This window comes from Neovison vison, chromosome 7, assembly GCF_020171115.1.
Source record: "Neovison vison isolate M4711 chromosome 7, ASM_NN_V1, whole genome shotgun sequence".
In the NCBI taxonomy this organism is placed as follows: Eukaryota; Metazoa; Chordata; class Mammalia; order Carnivora; family Mustelidae; genus Neogale; species Neogale vison.
In genome coordinates, this window is record NC_058097.1 from 45,278,000 (window position 1) to 45,294,863 (window position 16,864).

The 16,864-nt window shown below is 54.2% G+C and overlaps 2 protein-coding genes across 2 annotated transcripts; one reads left to right on the plus strand and one right to left on the minus strand.

Moving 5' to 3' along the window:
- The first annotated feature begins 5,435 nt into the window (after positions 1-5,435).
- On the plus strand, positions 5,436-9,260 carry NCCRP1 (NCCRP1, F-box associated domain containing). The gene is made up of 6 exons (XM_044260472.1): positions 5,436-5,733; positions 6,397-6,459; positions 6,545-6,596; positions 7,186-7,281; positions 7,880-8,018; positions 8,143-9,260. Exons 1-6 carry the CDS (start codon positions 5,436-5,438, stop codon positions 8,281-8,283), a joined length of 789 nt encoding a protein of 262 aa, XP_044116407.1. The 3' UTR covers positions 8,284-9,260.
- A 595-nt stretch (positions 9,261-9,855) lies between these two features.
- SYCN (syncollin) lies at positions 9,856-12,447 on the minus strand. Its single transcript, XM_044260072.1, has 2 exons — positions 10,610-12,447; positions 9,856-9,865 (listed from the first exon to the last, which is right to left on the minus strand). Exons 1-2 carry the CDS (start codon positions 11,098-11,100, stop codon positions 9,856-9,858), a joined length of 501 nt encoding a protein of 166 aa, XP_044116007.1. The 5' UTR covers positions 11,101-12,447.
- Positions 12,448-16,864: the final 4,417 nt, after the last annotated feature.

The window sequence follows — 16,864 nt, forward strand, 5'->3', positions numbered from 1 at the left end:
GTGTGTTATGAAGAGGTGACATTTGAATGGAGATGAAGGCAGCCACAGAAGCATGGAGAGGAAGGCTTGGTAGGCACCAGGGCAACGTGTGCAAAGGCCCTGAGGTAGAAAGGAAGTTGGAGGGTCAAGGACCAGCCAAAATTTGGGACACCATGAGTGAGAGGAGAGTGTGGGTCACCGCAGGTAGCCCTGTGCAGGGAGGAGTTAGCCCCAGGCTATAGATGGGAAACTAAGGCTTGGAGAAGGAAAGCTCTTCCCCCAAAGGACACACAGGGTCAGGGTGGGGACTGTTGAGCTCAGGCAGCCTAACTTACTCTCTGAACCCCCAGGACAGTGGTTCTTAGTGTGGGATTCCCAGACCAGCATCATCTCTTGGCCCACCCCACAACTACTGAATCAGAAACTTGGGGTGGGAGCAGGCTTTGGAGCCCAGATGTCTGTGATTAACAAGCCTTCTAAAGAATTCTGACAGCCAGTCAAATTTGAGAACCATGGAGCCAGGCTCTTCTGCCTCCTCAATCGTTGCTCCCGTCCTTGGAGGGATCCGTGTCCACTGTGGGTTGAATGGTGGTCCCCAAAAAGATACGTCGACATCCTAACCCGCAGAACCTGTGACTGCTACCTTACTTGGAAGGGTTCTAAGGAGAGCAGAGCCATGGCCAGATGGCTGATAAGAGGGATTGCCCTGGGAGGCAGACATTAGCGTGAGGAGCCTGGACTCCAAACTGAGCTGCCCTGCCCAGGGATGCAGACTCTGGGGGGCCAGGCTGTCAGGGTTCAGATCCCAGTTCGGCCACTTCCGATCTGTGTGACCTTGGACAAGTCACTTTACCTCTCTGTGCCCCCATTCCCTCACACTAAAGTGGGTTTAATAATAACAATACCTACGATAATGGATGCATTTGATTAATGCACATGGAGCGCAGGTGCCCAGCTGGCTTGGTCAAGGGAGCAGGCGTCTCTTCGTCCCAGGATTGTGAGTTCGAGTCCCATGATGGGGGGTAGAGATTACTTAAAAATATCATCTTAAAAAATAAAATCATGGAATGCATAGAGCGGTGCTTGGCCCAGAGTGAGCACTCCACAATTGTTATTATTATTGTTACTGTCATAGCTCATTCATTTCTTCACCTGGAGACATGGCGATGCCTCCCAGGTGTGTCTCCACCCTGACCTCTCTCTCAACTCCTGCCACATACATCCAGTCACTGCCTGGCACTGTCCCTTTGGATGTCCTATGCTTAACACATCTTGGATGGAATGCTCAATTTCCTGTCCCCCCACCCCATGTGTTCTGCCCTCTGTCTTCCCCTCTTGCATAATGGGGCCACCTTCTATCCACTGCTCAAGGCCAGTCAAGAGGAGACCCTGAATCTGTCCTCTACCAGCCATTCCATGATCTCACTCTGGCCCTGGCTCTGGCCCTGGCCACCTTCTGGCTCATCACCTTCCTCACTATTCCCCGGACTCCCTCTCAGCCAGAGATTAGTTATGTTTCCTCCTTTCCCATCTTCACTTAGAGTGCATTACACTTACCTACCTCCAAGATAAACCTAGGTGCTGCCCCATTGTCTCATGGATCTCATTTCCCCTACATTCCTTCTGCTCAAGCCTCCCTGCTGTTCCCCAAACACACTAAGCTTGATCCCACCTCAGGGCCTTTGCACTTGCTGTTCCCTGCTGGAACATGCTCAACTCTTTTGCCTTCTTCAGGTCTCTGCTCAGACATCACCTCCTCCGAGAAGTCCTCCCTAACTACCCTAGTTAACAGGCTTCTGGCTCCTTTTCTCTGTCCTCATAGCCTGTTCTTCACCTCCAAAGCATTGATACCATTTGTCAATTAACGAGTTGCTCCCTGACTTTTTGAAGTCCATCCCTCCCTACACAAGCCCAGAAGCCCCATGGGGACAGGAATCTGTCTGTCCTTTCACCATTATATCCCTGATGCACAGGGCTTGTAAGTAATAGTATTACTTAATAAGCATTATTACTTTTTATTCCTTAATACTTAAGTATTTGTTTCAAGAGCAAGAGGTATAAAGGCGATGGGAAACTTAGGGATCCTTGTTTTCTGTCCCTATTTTTTTCTCCACATAAATAGCAGCCTATGCGGTCCACTGTTGGACATCTTGCTCTTTTCACTTAATAGGCTTAAAGATATTTTCTTATTATTATGGAGTATTTTTGTTTGTTTGTTTTGCCTTATTGGAGGTATAATTTACATGCAAGAAAACACACCCGTTTCTAATGTATAGCTTGGTGAGCTTTGACAAATGTTCTCCCATGTAACCACCACCATAAAGCCAGAACTCCTGGGGCACCTGGGTGGCTCAGTGGGTTAAGCATCTGACTTTGGCTCAGGTCATGATCTTAGGGTCCTGGGGTCGAGCCCTGTGTCTGTGCCCCATGTCTGTGCCCGGTGTCTGTGCCCTCTGTATGTCCTTCCCCTGCCCTTTCTCTCTCTCTCTCTTCTCGCTCGCTCTCCCTCTCCCTCTCTTGCTCTCTCCTTCTTGAGAGCGTGAGAAAGAGAGAGAGAGAGAGAGAGAGAGAGCATGTGCGCTGGAGCGCAAGAGACAACAAGCCAGGGAGCTGAGGGGGGCGGGAGGCGGGGTGGGGGGGAGCAAAGAGAGAAGAAGAAACAGATTCCCCACCAAGCAGGGAGCCCAACACCAGCTCCCGGTTCTCAGTTTGGCACTGGTGGGGAGAAGTGTCGTGTGTGCTCCTCTGTTTGGACACAGACTCCCATCTCTCACTAAATCCAGGGAGCAATGGGATGGCCCCCATGGTGCAGGATGGGAGGGCGTCTCTTTTTGTTTGTTTGTTTTTTGTTTTTGTTTGTTTTTTTAGTTACTCTACACCCAACATGGGACTTGATCTCACCACCCCAGAGATCAAGGGTCACGCACCCTGGATATCTGGTTTTATAGGAAATTGTCAAGTTCTTTTCCAAAGTGGTCCCACCATTGCTCATGCTCTGAATCCTTCGTGACCCATGAGAATGGGTGGTTCTACGTTGGTTGGCCGGGCCTCAGCCTGTTCTGAAAACGGGTCCCCATGCTAGGACCTTTGCCACTTGAAGCTGGAGAGGGGGGATGTCTGAGATCCACTTGGCTTTGCAGGGCCCAGGTTATGCCCCGGATTCCTCAGATTTAAATAACAATATTTCCCATAGTATCGCAGGTGCGGGAGAGGTGGCTTCTTAAGTTTTCCATTCTGGGACCCAGAATGACTGAGGCCAACTCCAGGTGGGACCTGGGAAGACACATTTTGAGTGAGCATACTGGGTGAGTCTGACATGCTGTAAAGCTTGGGACCACTGAGTCTGGGGTGGGGGGCATGTAAGTGAGAGGGAAAGTTGTTCCAGGTAGAAAGAACTTTGGGAGCAAAAAGATGGGAAAGAACAGGTCAGGGAAGCAGGGACCAGAAACCCAGGCTTCCAAAGGCAGCCAAAGAGCAGGGATTATTTCCCTAAGGGCACTGGGGAGCTGTACTGGGTTTTAGTGGGGGAGTGACTACTTGGGTTTGCCCTGTGACTGCATTCGTGTGTGTGGATGCGTGTGTGAGTATGTGTGTGCGTGTATGTGTGTGTGTGTGTGTGTGTGAGATACAGAAGGGGGTGAGGACCCCAGGAATTCCGGAGATGATGGGAAATGTGGTGTGGAAACCATGGCAGGCCAGGGAGGGGTAGGGGCTGGGTGGAGGGGGGCAGACCCCATTCTGCACACTCTTTGCTCCAGGCCACTCCCTGCCTTGGATTCTGACCTGGGGACAACTGACTCCCTCATCAGACACTCCTGCTCTGGTTCTGCCCTTCCTCCTCCTCCCTCGCCGCTCTTCCTGCTACTCTGGCTGCGGCTATGGGGAAGACAGGTGGGCTGGTGGCCAGCCATGGGTGTGTGTTTGTGTGTTTGTGGTGGCCGGGGGAGTGTCTCCGGTTCTGCATGTGCTCTGAGCTGGGTGAGTGGGCGTCTCCTGGGGACTTCCTGGGGCATCTGGGCTGCAGCCCTGGGGTGCATTGGGTGAGTTACTAAACCTCTCTATGCCCGTTTCCTCATCTGCAAAATGGGTATGGCAATAGCATCTATTTCCTAGGGAGGATGTGGAGATGGAGGTAATTACCCAGGACCATGCCAGCCCACAGGGAGCCCTCAATTACATGAGCAGCATCATTCGGGCGTGAGCTCAACTCTGAGTGTCCCAGGCATGTGTCTGTGTCTTGCAGGAATCTGGGGCAGGAAGCGTGCCTGAAAGCAAAGGGGGTTATCTAGGGCAGCAAGGGAGCTGTCCTGCCAAGGTGGCCTCTGTTTCCTCCTCTGTGAAGTGGGAACAAAAGCAGCGCCCCACACAGCCTTAGTGCGGGGGCAAGCAGGACGCTGGAACGCATGTTCGCACATGCCTGTCTGCTGTTACCTTTCCTTGGTCAATAAAGTGTGGATAAGAGTCGCACCCACTTCCCCATCCATTGCTGGAGGATGCCTGGAACTGGGAAGCACCTAGAACCGCACTCACTGAGTACCCAGAAAGCGCTCACCATGGAGGTTGCTGTGGGTAATCCACGTGGAACCCCACACCCGTGTTTGCTGGGCCGGGTGTGGGATGTGGCAGGATGTGATCCTGGGCATCTGGCCCTACAGGTTCCTGGTCACCCTACTTCCTCCGCACCCCGACCTCTTGCCCCCACCATTGCCCCATCCCTCACTCCCAAATCACCAGGACCTCTGAGGGCAGAGTCTTTGGCAGCTGTGCCCTCTTCCCCAGCCCCCCCGGGGGAAGGAAGGGATACAGACACCCCCCAAAACCCAGGTGGGGTTACTGCTCCCCTATCTGCTGCTATCTCAGTGCCTCCCTGGGGGTCCCCCATCTCTGTGCCTCTGAGCGTCTCTCTGCTTGGTTTTCCAGAACAGGAAATGTCGGGGTCCCAAGGGCGTGTCCCAGGTGATGGCAGAGGAGGAAGCAGCAGAGACAGGACTTCCCCCCACCTCCTACCCCTGGATGAAAGTAGGGGTGGGGACAAGAGGGGGTCTTCCTTAATGAGCCTCTTAATCCTGCCACTCCGGATCTTAATGAGGGGGAGGGATCTCATTCGAGGGCAGGGAGCCCTGACATCAGCTCCTTGGTCACACCCCATCCCCCCACCAGTGCCTGAGCCCTCAGCGGGCCCTGGGGAAACTGGGGCAGGAGGCTTGGGAAACCGAACAGGGGCTCGGGACCCGGACTCCTGGGTCCTGGCGGAGGAGATGACCTGCGCTCCTGGTCTGACGGAGCAGGGAGCTGAGGACCCCGACTCCTAAGTCTGAGGGTGGAGGGCCTGGAGGCCCAGAGCCCTCCCCTAACACACACCCCCCTCCAACGCCCGCTGGCGCGCCCCGCCCCTCCCGCCTCCAGTTAACCCCAAGCCTGCGGAGGAGCCCGGGACAGTCGCCCGGAGCCCACGGATGGAGGTGGAAAGCGACCGACACGCGCTCGGAGGCGGGATGGAGGCCGACGAGCCCGCCAGCCCCCAGGAGCCGCCGTCGCCGCCCCCGCCGCCGTCGCCGCCGTCCCCGGCTGCCCCCGACACCCCGGGGCCCCCCCAGCCGGAGCAGCCGACGGAAGCCTACGCCCGGCAGCTGCTGCTGGAGGAGTGGAGGCCCCCGGGCGGGAGCCTGGAGCTACCCCCGCGCCTCACCTGGAAGCTGCTCTTCCTGCGGCGGCCGCTCTACCGCAACCTGCTGCGTTCGCCCAACCCCGAAGGTGCGGGAAGGGGCGGGAAGGGGCGGGAAGGTGCGGCACCCCGACCCACCGACCGACCGCTGCCCAGTCTCCACCTTCTGCCACGTGCAGTTCGCTCGGACCGTCTGTCTCCTCATCTTTCCGTCTGCTCCCTCGTGTCTGTTCCCTGGGCTCAACCTGTTTCTCTACACCCTTTCCTGTCTCTTCTGTCATTGTGTCCACCTCCGTCCCCTTGGGGCTCTCTCTTCCTGCCCTGCATCACCCTCTTTCTCTTTCTATGTCATATGTCCCTGTCTCTCCCTGTGTGTGTGTCTCTCTCTCTCATCCTGTCTGTCGGCCTCTCTCTCCCTGCCTCCCTCCGCATGTATTTCTGTCTCTTTCTCTAAGTGCCTCTTGCTGGGTCCCTCAGTCTTGGTCTCACCAGGACGCCCTCCTCCTTCTCATCCTTCCCTCCTTCTTCACTGCACCATTCCTTTGCCCCAGGACATTCTCAGGACTCTCCCCGGCCCTGACTCACACATCCCTGCCAGGCAGGTGGGTCCTGGCACAGATTCTCGCCCTTCCGGCAGAGGCCTAGGGGGAGGGAGTCAGGCCCAGGCTGAAGGGCTGGAGGCAGTTTCAGACGGCCTGAGGCTCCGCTCTGCTCCCCACCCCCCCCACCCCCGCCCCGCCCATATGTTTCAGGCATCAACATTTATGAGCCAGCACCCCCTACTGGTCCCACCCAGCAGCCCCTGGAGACTCTGGGTAAGTGCTTGCAGGCCCGGCCCACGGGGTGTGAATGGCCCTGTGGAATGGGCAGGTTCTAACCCTCAGCTCCTCCACCTGCCAGGCAACTTCCGAGGCTGGTACATTAGGACCGAGAAGCTCCAGCATGACCGCAGGTGGGTGGCGGAGACCCCTGGGGCCCTGCCCCAGTCTCTCACCTCAGGGCCTGGAGAAACTGCCTCTGTACCCCTCTGGGCCTCAGTTTCCTGCTCCATACCCAGAGTTTGTCATAAAAGAGAACATTCCTAAAACACAGCGCAGGGTCTGGCTGGGCCCAGCTTGCATATAGTAGGTGCTCAATAAATAACAGCTGTCACCGTTACTCTTCTCCACCTCTTCCCTGGGAGGGGAAAGGCACCCAGGCCACCATCTGCCTTCCATTAAACTGAGCCCTGCTTCTGCAGGTTGGGTGGGACAGCGTCACACACGCCTGGGTTGGGAGCCCCGCTCTGCCACTTCTTTGCTGCTTGACCTTAAGCAAGTGACTTCCCTTCTTGAGCCACTTCGCTCATGTGCGTCATGGGGTTTAGACCATCTGGCATTGGGGGGGGGAGAGGGAGCTGAGGCTATAAGGGGGGAGAAAGCGCTCATCCCCCATCCATGGGTGTCCTTGGTGTCTCCACGAGGGCACCATGATCGAGGTTTCCTGTTCCCAAGAATCCTAGCAGCTCCCAGACCTCACCTTCCCCGTGCCCTCTCTCACAGCTGGACGGTGAAGCAGCAGTGTGTGGACCTTCTGGCCGAGGGCCTGTGGGAGGAGCTCCTTGACGATGAGCAGCCAGACATCACGGTCATGGACTGGTATGCCCCTCTGCCCAATCCGCCTGCCCCACGGGGTCATGCACAGGGCTCCCCAGAACGCCAGCCTCACCTGTCCTCCCCTGGTGTGAGCTTGTCACCAAGACCCTCATGTCATGGCAGGATCCTGCTCCACCTACTGTTCTAGCTCCTTCCCTCTGAGACTTCCAGTTTCTGAGACGCACCTCGCTGGACATCGTTCCTTCATTCTTGGATGCTTGTCCCCCTCTGCTCTCTAGAGAAATTCCTCCTTATCCTTTGGGATTCTGCTACTCGTGGCTCTGCGGGGAAGCCTTCCCAGACCACCCCCCAGCTGGCTCAGAAGCCATATGCTCCAGGGCCCTGGGCTCCCCACATCCCAGCCCTTAACATTCCGGATGGTCACTGTCTGGTGACAGGTCTGCTTCCCACACCAGTCTATATGACTCCCACAGGGTCGCCGTGGGGGGCCGCCTTGGTCAGGGCTGTGTTGCCCATGCTAACCATCCCGGGTGCACAGAGTGGAAGCCAATGAGCATGTGTCACACGGTGTTAGGGATGGGGGACGAGGTGGGGACACGGGAGCTGCGGTGGCAGCTGAAGGTCTGGACCCTACCCCCAGGTACGAGGACAGCCGGCTAGACACGTGTGTCTATGAGCTGCACGTCTGGTTGCTGGCAGCTGACCGCCGCTCAGTCATCGCGCAACACCACGTGGCCCCCCGATCCTCTGGGCGGGGCCCCCCCGGCCGCTGGCTCCAGGTGAGGCTCTGCCCTGGCCACCAACCCTGGCCACGTGTCCATGTCCCAAGACCTCAGAGAGGGCGGAGGTAGGAGAGAAGGGTTCCTGGGTCCCTGACCGGACTTCTCCCTGACCCCACCACAGGTGTCCCATGTCTTCCGCCAGTACGGTCCTGGCGTGCGCTTCGTTCACTTCCTGCACAAGACCAAGAATCGGAGGGAGCCTGGCGGGCTGCGGCGGACAAGGGTGACGGACTCCTCCGTGTCTGTGCAATTCAGGGAATGACTGGCTGTCCAACTCCCGGCCTGTTCTGACCTTTTGTCTCACTGGTCCATAACGTGTGATCCCTTAGCACCTCCCTGATCTGTTAGCACTTCCCTGACCCTTTGCATCTCCCTGACCCCTTAATATCTTCTTGTTCCTTTATCTTGTTCCTTTTGGACCGCTTAGCATCTCTTTTACCTCCCTGACCCTTAGAAGTCCCTGGCCCTTAGCACCTCCTTGACCCTCAGGAGTCCCTGGCCCTTAGCACCTCCCTGGCCCTTTAGCTCTGACCTGTTGTCTCCACACTTCCCTGATGTGTGGAGAAGCAACCCCTGTTCCTTTCCCACCTTCATGACCCTTCAGCTTCTCTTTGGTCACTTACCACCCCCCAGGCCCCTGCTTCCTGCCTGGCCCTTGATTTCCCACCTGACATCTTAACACCCCCTTGAATGACAAACTTTGGTTTCTTCTGCGCTCTCTGAGCCCCGTGAGGGCTGAGGGCAGCAACTGCTTCTTCCCCAGTTAGTGCTCCGCAGACAGTAGGTGCCTCGTAAATCTAAATCGTTGGTGATTGGTGAATAAGTTCACAAGCGTGAGGATGCTGAGCATTTCCCTAGCCTTTGCTTCTCAGAATGACACCGAGCTCATATCCCACAGGCACGTCCTGTAACCCTTATCCTCCAGCACCTTGCAACGCCCGTGCCATGTGCACTTCCCGCCACAACCTCTGGTCTCTTTAGTTAGCCCCAGTTTATAGCCTCTTGGCCTTTCCACTGACCTCTCTGCTCCAATTCTGTCCTCTCAGATGCTCTCCACATTCCCCTTCCCCCTCCAACCCCAAATTCTCACCTCCCCCAGAGCTGGTCCCCATACCTCTCCTCCCCACAAGACCCCCCCCATTCCTCCAGAGTCCCCCCAGAGCCATCAAGTTCTCCATCAAGGGCCATAATCACTGGGGATGGTGGTGGGACAGATGATAAACTTGAGCTACAATTTTTCTTCATGTGTTGGGGGAAGAGATTGAAAATCTGTAACAACTGTGAAGTCCCAGGCTCTGGCCAGATCTAGCATGAGACCCTGGTCCTAGCCTGGGGCAGGGTCCTTGACTGCCTCTTGCTGTTCCAGGCCTGACTCCTGAGATGGGCTGGAGGTCCCTGGTAGGCAGAACAGCTTTGGGGGAGGGGAGGGATTGAGGGATTCAGGGAAGGGCTTTCTGCCAAAACGTTCAGGGAAGCATTTTAGTGGTATCACTGCATGTCGCACACATGTCCCGTGGATGTGTATCTTTGTGCCCACCTAAACGGGTGGCGGAATCTCTCTCCAGCATTGTCCCAGGTACGGGCTGATGCAGGCCTGACAGCCCTGCTCTCTCCCCCACCCCACCCCTGTCCTGTGTGGACTTGGTTCCCAAGCACGAGTAGATGACAGACAGGGATAATGTCACAAGGGCTATATTGCAGGGAAAGCGGGTTTCGGGGACAGGCAGAAAGTTCTCTCTTCCTGGGACTTGGGGACTTCAGCAGACCCCAGAGACAAGGCCAGATGACGAGCTCTGCACCCTGTGGGGGTTGGAGAAGAAGTATCCCTAAGGCATCAGTAACACCTGCAACAGAATAAAAATGATCATTTGGGGGGGGGGTGCCAGGGGCTCAGAGATCCAGAGTGGGGGGGCAGTTCTAAAAGGCTGAGATGGGGTGGAGGGCTGGGGCTGGGCTCCAAGCTCATGAGCTAGGTGTCCTGGGGGCCCTTGGAGCTCTTGTGGAAGGAGAGGGACAGGTGACATGGTTTTGAAGAGTACTAGGACTAGATTTGGGGTCCCACGTTCTGTGAGCTCCCACATGTGAGTGTACAGTGGGCTGGGTGAGTGTGCCCAAAGTTGGATCTGGGGGCTCCGGAACCTTAACAGGGACTTTGGGACTGGTTGCAGGGCTGTGCCTGATCTAGAGGGTCTACCTGGGCAGGAACATGAAGGTAGATAGGGTGTTCCTAGAACGGGGTCTCGGGGTGGGTCAGTTTAGAGTCTGGGAGTCCCAGAGCTGACTCTGGTGGCTCTGGGATCTGGGACTGACTGGGTTTGGTTCTGGGGGCTTTGGGGTGAGAAGACTGGTGGCTCCCCATCTGCAAGCTAGGCCTAGGACAGCAGCTCTGGATGGGTCGGCAGGTGGAGAATTCAGGAAGGTGGGAGGCAGTTGCTCCCAGAATGGAGGCTAGAGGGCTAGAGGGTGGGGTCCTTCTGAGTGTGGGAATCCCGGAGTTGGGTGCGAGAGCTCCGAGTGGGCATGGGCTTGGGGGAAGGGATGCGGGTAGGAGAAGGGGGATCTCCAAGATTGGTCCCAGGGACCCCCACTGGGGGTCAGGGACCAAGGGGTCTGGGGGCCGGGCTCGTGCCGCGGACGCGGAGGAGAGGCTGCGGGCGGGGGCGGAGGCGGAGCCGGGCGGGCACCTGCAGTAGAGCGACGCGATGGTGTTGGACCAGTCGCCAAAGATACCCTTGCGGAACTCTTCAAGGCGCGGGTAGGCTCCCGCCGAGAACTTGCGCGTCTTGCCGGCCTTGCCGCGGAGGGACCACACGGTGATCTCGCAGCGCGGGGCCACCACCAGCGAGGAGGCGACGTTTGTCCAGTCAGAGGGCAGGAAGGGCAGGTCGGCGCCGGGCTCCAGCGACAGCTGGGCGCCCCCGCAGCAGTTCTGGTAATAGGGGTCGCTCTTGTCGTACAGCCTGGCGCACGTGCGCGTCCCGTCGGGCTTCTTGAGGTCCGCGGGGGCCGGGCAGGCAGCTCGGCCGCCAGGGACGGCCGCCAGGGCCAGGGCCAGCAGCAGGGGGCAGAGCGGGGACATGGCGACACTGCAATGCCGCGTCCCCGCGCGCTTTTATTGAGCCTGGCCCGTGGGAAGGGAGAAGCTGCGAGATAAGGACGCCCTCCCCACCTCCCCACCAACCCTCCCTGGAGCAGGGAGACCTTCCACACCTACGTCGGAGACCCACAGCCAATGAACACATGACGGACATACTTGTGTACAGCTTAGCAGCTTAAGATTTCACGTGGCAAACATTTAAAAGAAAGAAAGAAAGTCAATTAAGAGGACTTGACGAGTCTCTTGCAATACAGAAGGGAACATAGGGTTAATAGTATAGGTAAGAAAAGCTCTTAAAAACCCACAGGGATTTGAACAACCCCCTTTCCAAATAAGGTGAAGACGGAGGGGGAGGGGCTGGGTCTCCAGGCTGGGCAAGTCCCCCGTTGGGACCCAGAACCTTGGGAAAGGAGAAGCTGGAGATAAGGAGAGAGAGGCCCCAGAGGGGAGCGGAGAAAGGAGAGGAGAGGAGGAGATGAGGACAGAGATCACACTACCCTGACGAGCAGGAGAGCTTCCCAACCAAGGCTGGAAACCCAGAATCTGTGAAATGGACATATTTGCACAACTCTTAAAAACCACTGCAAGGCAATGTACAAAAGGCTTGAGGGGGGACATTTGCAACACTGGGACAGGATATAATTAATAGCTATCATATATAAAGAGTGCTTACAAATTGACAAGAAGATATCAAACAATCCCCCTGCCCCACTCGGCCTCCAAGAAAGACAAGCCTTGGAAGGAGAGAAAGAAGGAAGAAGAGGGTGCACCCCCTACTCCCACTTCCCAGGAGCCAGGGGATTTTCTTAACAAAGATTAGAAATCTTAAATTTATAAAAGAAACAGGACCTACCGAACTGTATATAATGTAAACTTTTTGTACAGCAACAAACACAGACTAGACAATTCTTGTAATGCACAATAAACAGTTACCAATTAGTGAGCAGAAATGCCACAAGCTAAAGGAAAAAATTGAGGACCTGCCCAGGAAGGGTTGAGAGGCTGGGACCTCAGAGTGGGACAGGGAGCTGGGCATTTGGGACCCCCGCCAGGGCCCTTTGGAGACTCTTTGGAGTTCCTGGCCTCCTGCCAAGTGAGCATTGAGTCAGGCATGGATGAACTAATGAGACAAACAGTGGTCCAAGTCTGTGGCTCTGTGGGTAAGGCCAAATCTGGACCTTAGTTTCCTCATCTGTAAAATGGGTGGTATTTTCTTCCTGTACTATAGGGTTGTTAGGAGGATTACAAGGGATCATAGAAAGTACGGGGGTGGGGGTGCCTGGGTGGCTCAGTGGGTTAAGCCGCTGCCTTCGGCTCAGGTCATGATCTCAGGGTCCTGGGATCGAGTCTCGGGGGGGGGGTCTCTGCTCAGCGGGGAGCCTGCTTCCTCCTCTCTCTCTCTGCCTGCCTCTCTGCCTACTTGTGATCTCTCTCTGTCAAATAAATAAATAAAATCTTTAAAAAAAAAAAAGAAAGAAAGAAAGTACAGGGGGAATAAAGGAACAGCCTCTGGAGCCACGCTGCCTGGGGCCAAATCCCAACTCCTCCTTGAGCTGTCCGCACCTGACTCCACCTCCGGGCCCCAAGGAGACAATGTGGTATCCACCTCTGGACGCTGGTATAGGAGGTGAGTTAATCCACATGACAAGGCTAATAGTAGGGCCCCTGCCGAGCGAGCGCTTTGTGCCTATTTGTCACTGTTGTTATGCCAGCCCTTAGTGTGGTGCTCAGTAAATGGAAAGCAGAACAACACATCACCAATGATCTGCTGTTATTCCCTCCTCCTCCTCGACACTGTCTCCTGCCTTGGCCAGGGTCATGCGGTTCCAAAGAGCCTAAGGCTGGAAACACTTGGAAGTAGGTTTAAATTTTGACTCTGTCACCTTGCTGAGTGACCTCAGGCAAGTGAACTCACCTCTCTGAGCTTCAGTCTCCTCCTGCCTTCAATAGGCTAACAGAAAACGATACTGGAAAACTGTATAAATAAATCTGGAACTGGGGCGCCTGGGTGGCTCCAGTCGGTTTGGCGTCTGACTTTGGCTCAGGTCATGATCCCAGGGTCCTGGGATCCAGCCCCCATGTCAGGCTTCCCACTCAGCAGGGAGTCTGCTTGAAGATTTCTCTCCCTGTCCCTCTGCCCCTCCCCCACCCTGCTCGTGCTCTGTCTCTCTCAAATAAGTAAAATCCTTAAAAAAGAAATCTATAACTGACATGATAAAATATTATTCATAAACATTAGGAACAATCCGCATCATTGTTATTCATAAATATAAATACTTAATGTTTAACATGGAAAGCAAACAGTATCGATATAAATGCATAAAGCACCAAGTCCAGTGCCTGGTACCTGGAAGTTACTCTGGAAACAGGAACTGTTATGACTCTTCTATGATTCCCAGATCCTGGATCCTGGCCTGGCTCTGTCCCAAACCAGACCTGGATCCTTCTCCCTCCTTTCGTCTTGTGAGCCCAAGAAATCTAATCTCCAGCTGCTAACTTCCCAGCCCGCCTCCTTGACCTCAGGGGAGAGAGCCCTCACCCTCCCAACTCTGCCTGTCCAGACTCAGGGATGGAGACAGGTAAGTGCGGTGCGGTTGGGAAGGGCCATGAGCAAAGACACTGGGACAACTCAGGACAGCAAGGAGACCCTGCTAGGGAGAAGCCCCAGGGACAGAAACACAGGATGCAGGTGGCCACAGCACACATGGAGACCCAGAACGAGCGCACAGCATCCTCAATCAAGGGACACATACATGGGCAGGGGGTAGGGACCCAACGTGACACAATCAGCCAATGACGGTCACTGAGTCTCACTCATGAGTCCTAGAGAACAGCACAAACTGAGTGCAGACACACGCTTGGTACACAGCCCAAGAGAAACATGGTCCCAGACAATGCACCCCCTACAGAAACACACCCACCATCAACCCAGGCCCCCAGCCCTCCACCACTCCCACTCCACACCTCATGAAATCTCAAAAGCACAAAACCCCATACACACATCTGTCGTGCCAGCAGGAGCACCCACAAGGCATCTTCGTCCAGAAGCAGTCCTGTTACTGTTTATTAACACAAACTGGGCAAATAGTAGAAAAATAAACATCTCCTTTTTTTCCCATTTTTTTCTTCCAAAAATGGAAGAATGTCCTACCCTTGAGAAATTCATGAGCCTTTGAGAAAGTCAGACAGTAAATTAATAATTTCAAACACTATGTGAAAAGAGTTAAAACGGGCATGGCAAAGGACTCTGGGAATACATGGGGAAGAATACCAGGGTTTCTTTAATATCCGCTGATATATTGTGATTCGTATAATAAGGAAAACATCTTCTTTTCAGATCACACAACCTTAATGCCACTTCTTCCAGGAGACCATAAAAAAAAGGAGACTGGTATGCACATGAAATTGCCACTAGCAGAAAAAGAAAGTATTCGTCTGAATTAGGACAGTCCCCGAACATCAACAGTATTGGGGGCACATAGTTTCAATGAAAATGCGGTCTAATGCATAAACACGGGAAAATATTCAGATCAGTACTTATGTTCACACCGGATCATGGGAACTCACCACACTTCTGCATCAATATGGCACTGGGTGGGGTCATTTCTATATAATCCTTAAGGGCTAATAGGACTCTCCAAAGCAGCCATTACTGTGTGGTTTGGAAATAGTGATTCTAGAAGCGTGGTCTCTAGCTTAACGGGATTGGCATCTCCTGGGGAACTACTGGGCACCTGGGTGGCTCAGCTGGTCAAGCAGGGTCCTGGGATTGAGTAGGGCATTGTGCTCCCTGGTCAGCAGGAAGTCCGCTTCTCCCTCTGCCCCTCCCTCTGTCTGCGCGCTCTCTCACTCAAAAATAAATTTTAAAAACTTAAAAATAGAAATGCAACTTTTCAGCCTCACCCAAGTCATTTGAATTAGAAACGACCCAACGATTGTAGGGTGGGGCTCTGCAATCTGAGTTTTAGATGCCCTCCTGGGGATTCGATGCCTGCTGGAGTTTGAGAACCAATGGGTTAAGGTGTTGGTCTTCTGAGGTTTCCTATGTCACTGATTGTTTATTGCATCTAGAATTTTCTGTAGTGACACCTCAATTTGCTCATCTCCTGTAACATGGTGTTTCATATAATTTTTCTGATTAAAACAAATCCCATTAGCAGTAGAAAAAGAGACATGTCTTGGGAGTCCCAGCTGGAGCCTTGGAAGAGAGTGCCTGGGTTCCAAAGACCTCAAATGAACTTGAATCTTCTCTAACACAGACAAAAAAGGTCGGTCATCATCTAACTTCAGGAGAAGCTGAAGACCTTATACGAAGGTACACACCTGCCCCAGGTGAGCGCCTTGTTTTCAGGTCTCCCCGGGTCCCATGGCCCCCTAGTGGTCTCGGCCAGAGCTTCTTCCCTTCCTGCGCCGCAAACCCCTTGGGGGCGGGGAGGGTCTTGTTAAAATACAGATGCCGATTCAACAGGTCTGGGTTAAGGATCTAGGTTCTGCATTTCCTGCGAGCTCCCAGGTGCTGCCAGGCTGCTGGGGGCTGGGCGGGGGGATGGGGCACTGAGTCACTGAGTAAGTGGCTCCCCAGCTGAGACGGATGTAGCAAAGGTACAGCGGCAAATCAGGCACCTGCCACCAGAAGGGCATGGCAAGAATTCAGAGGTGGGCAAGGCCAGGGAGATGCTGGGGAGCGGTTGCGTTTAAAAGAGAAAACTCCAGTGAAATTTCAGAAGGAAGCCTGTGGAGGAAGCGAAGTCTGAAACTCCTCGGGGCTAAACAGCTTTGGCCCAAGAGTCGCTGCGGGTGCAGGTGCAGGTGCGGGCGCAGGTGCTAGTGCGCGGTGAACCCTCTGCGGAGCCCGAAGCTAGGCGGGGTTTCGAGGGACGCCCACAGGGTTAGGGAGCCCTCGCGAGGTGGCGCCAGAGCACGGAGATTCCTCGGTTGGACGGGGCGGGCTAGAGCCCAGGTTCAAATCCTGACTCTGCCAATTACGTGCCCCGTGCTTCCTCGTGTGTAAAGTGGGGATAATATACAAAAGTTAGTTATAGCTAGGTTTCCCTTCTTATTGCTTACATTAGTCGTTGGTACATTTTTTTTGATCAGTTTTAAGATATAATTGCAGCTGTTTTATGAGTCTTTTCAAGTTACCGACAATAACTAATGTTTAGCTGTGTATCCTCTCTATTGGATCTGTGGTTTTCTTTAATCTGATCTTCAATTAGAGTATCATTCGTTTCTATTGTGCATTCGGATTCTTTTCTTTCATTCTACTTTGAATTTTTGTGTGTGCGCGCCATTCTTGTCCTAGCGTTTTGAGATAGATGTTTAGTTTGCTTATATTTGACCTTTTTTCTTTTCTCAAATTTGTACTCAAGGCTTTCCACTTCCTTTGTAGGAGTGGTTTTGGCTTAAGTAAAATAATAAATGTAGCATGCTAAGATTGTGGCAGGCAGGGGCACCTGGGTGGCTCAGTGTGTTAAAGCCTCTGCCTTTGGCTCAGGTCATGATCTCAGGGTTCTGGGATCCAGCCCCGCATCGGGCTCTCTGCTCAAGCAGGAAGTCTGCTTCCTCCTCTCTCTCTCTCTCTCTGCCTGCCTCTCTGCCTACCTGTGATCTCTGCCAAATAAATAAAGAAAAATTAAAAAAAAAAAAAGATTGTGGCAGGCACACAGCTTCCATAACAAATGATTTAAAAGTTGGTGGTTTGGGACGCCTGGGTGGCGCAGTTGGTTGGACGACTGCCTTCGGCTCA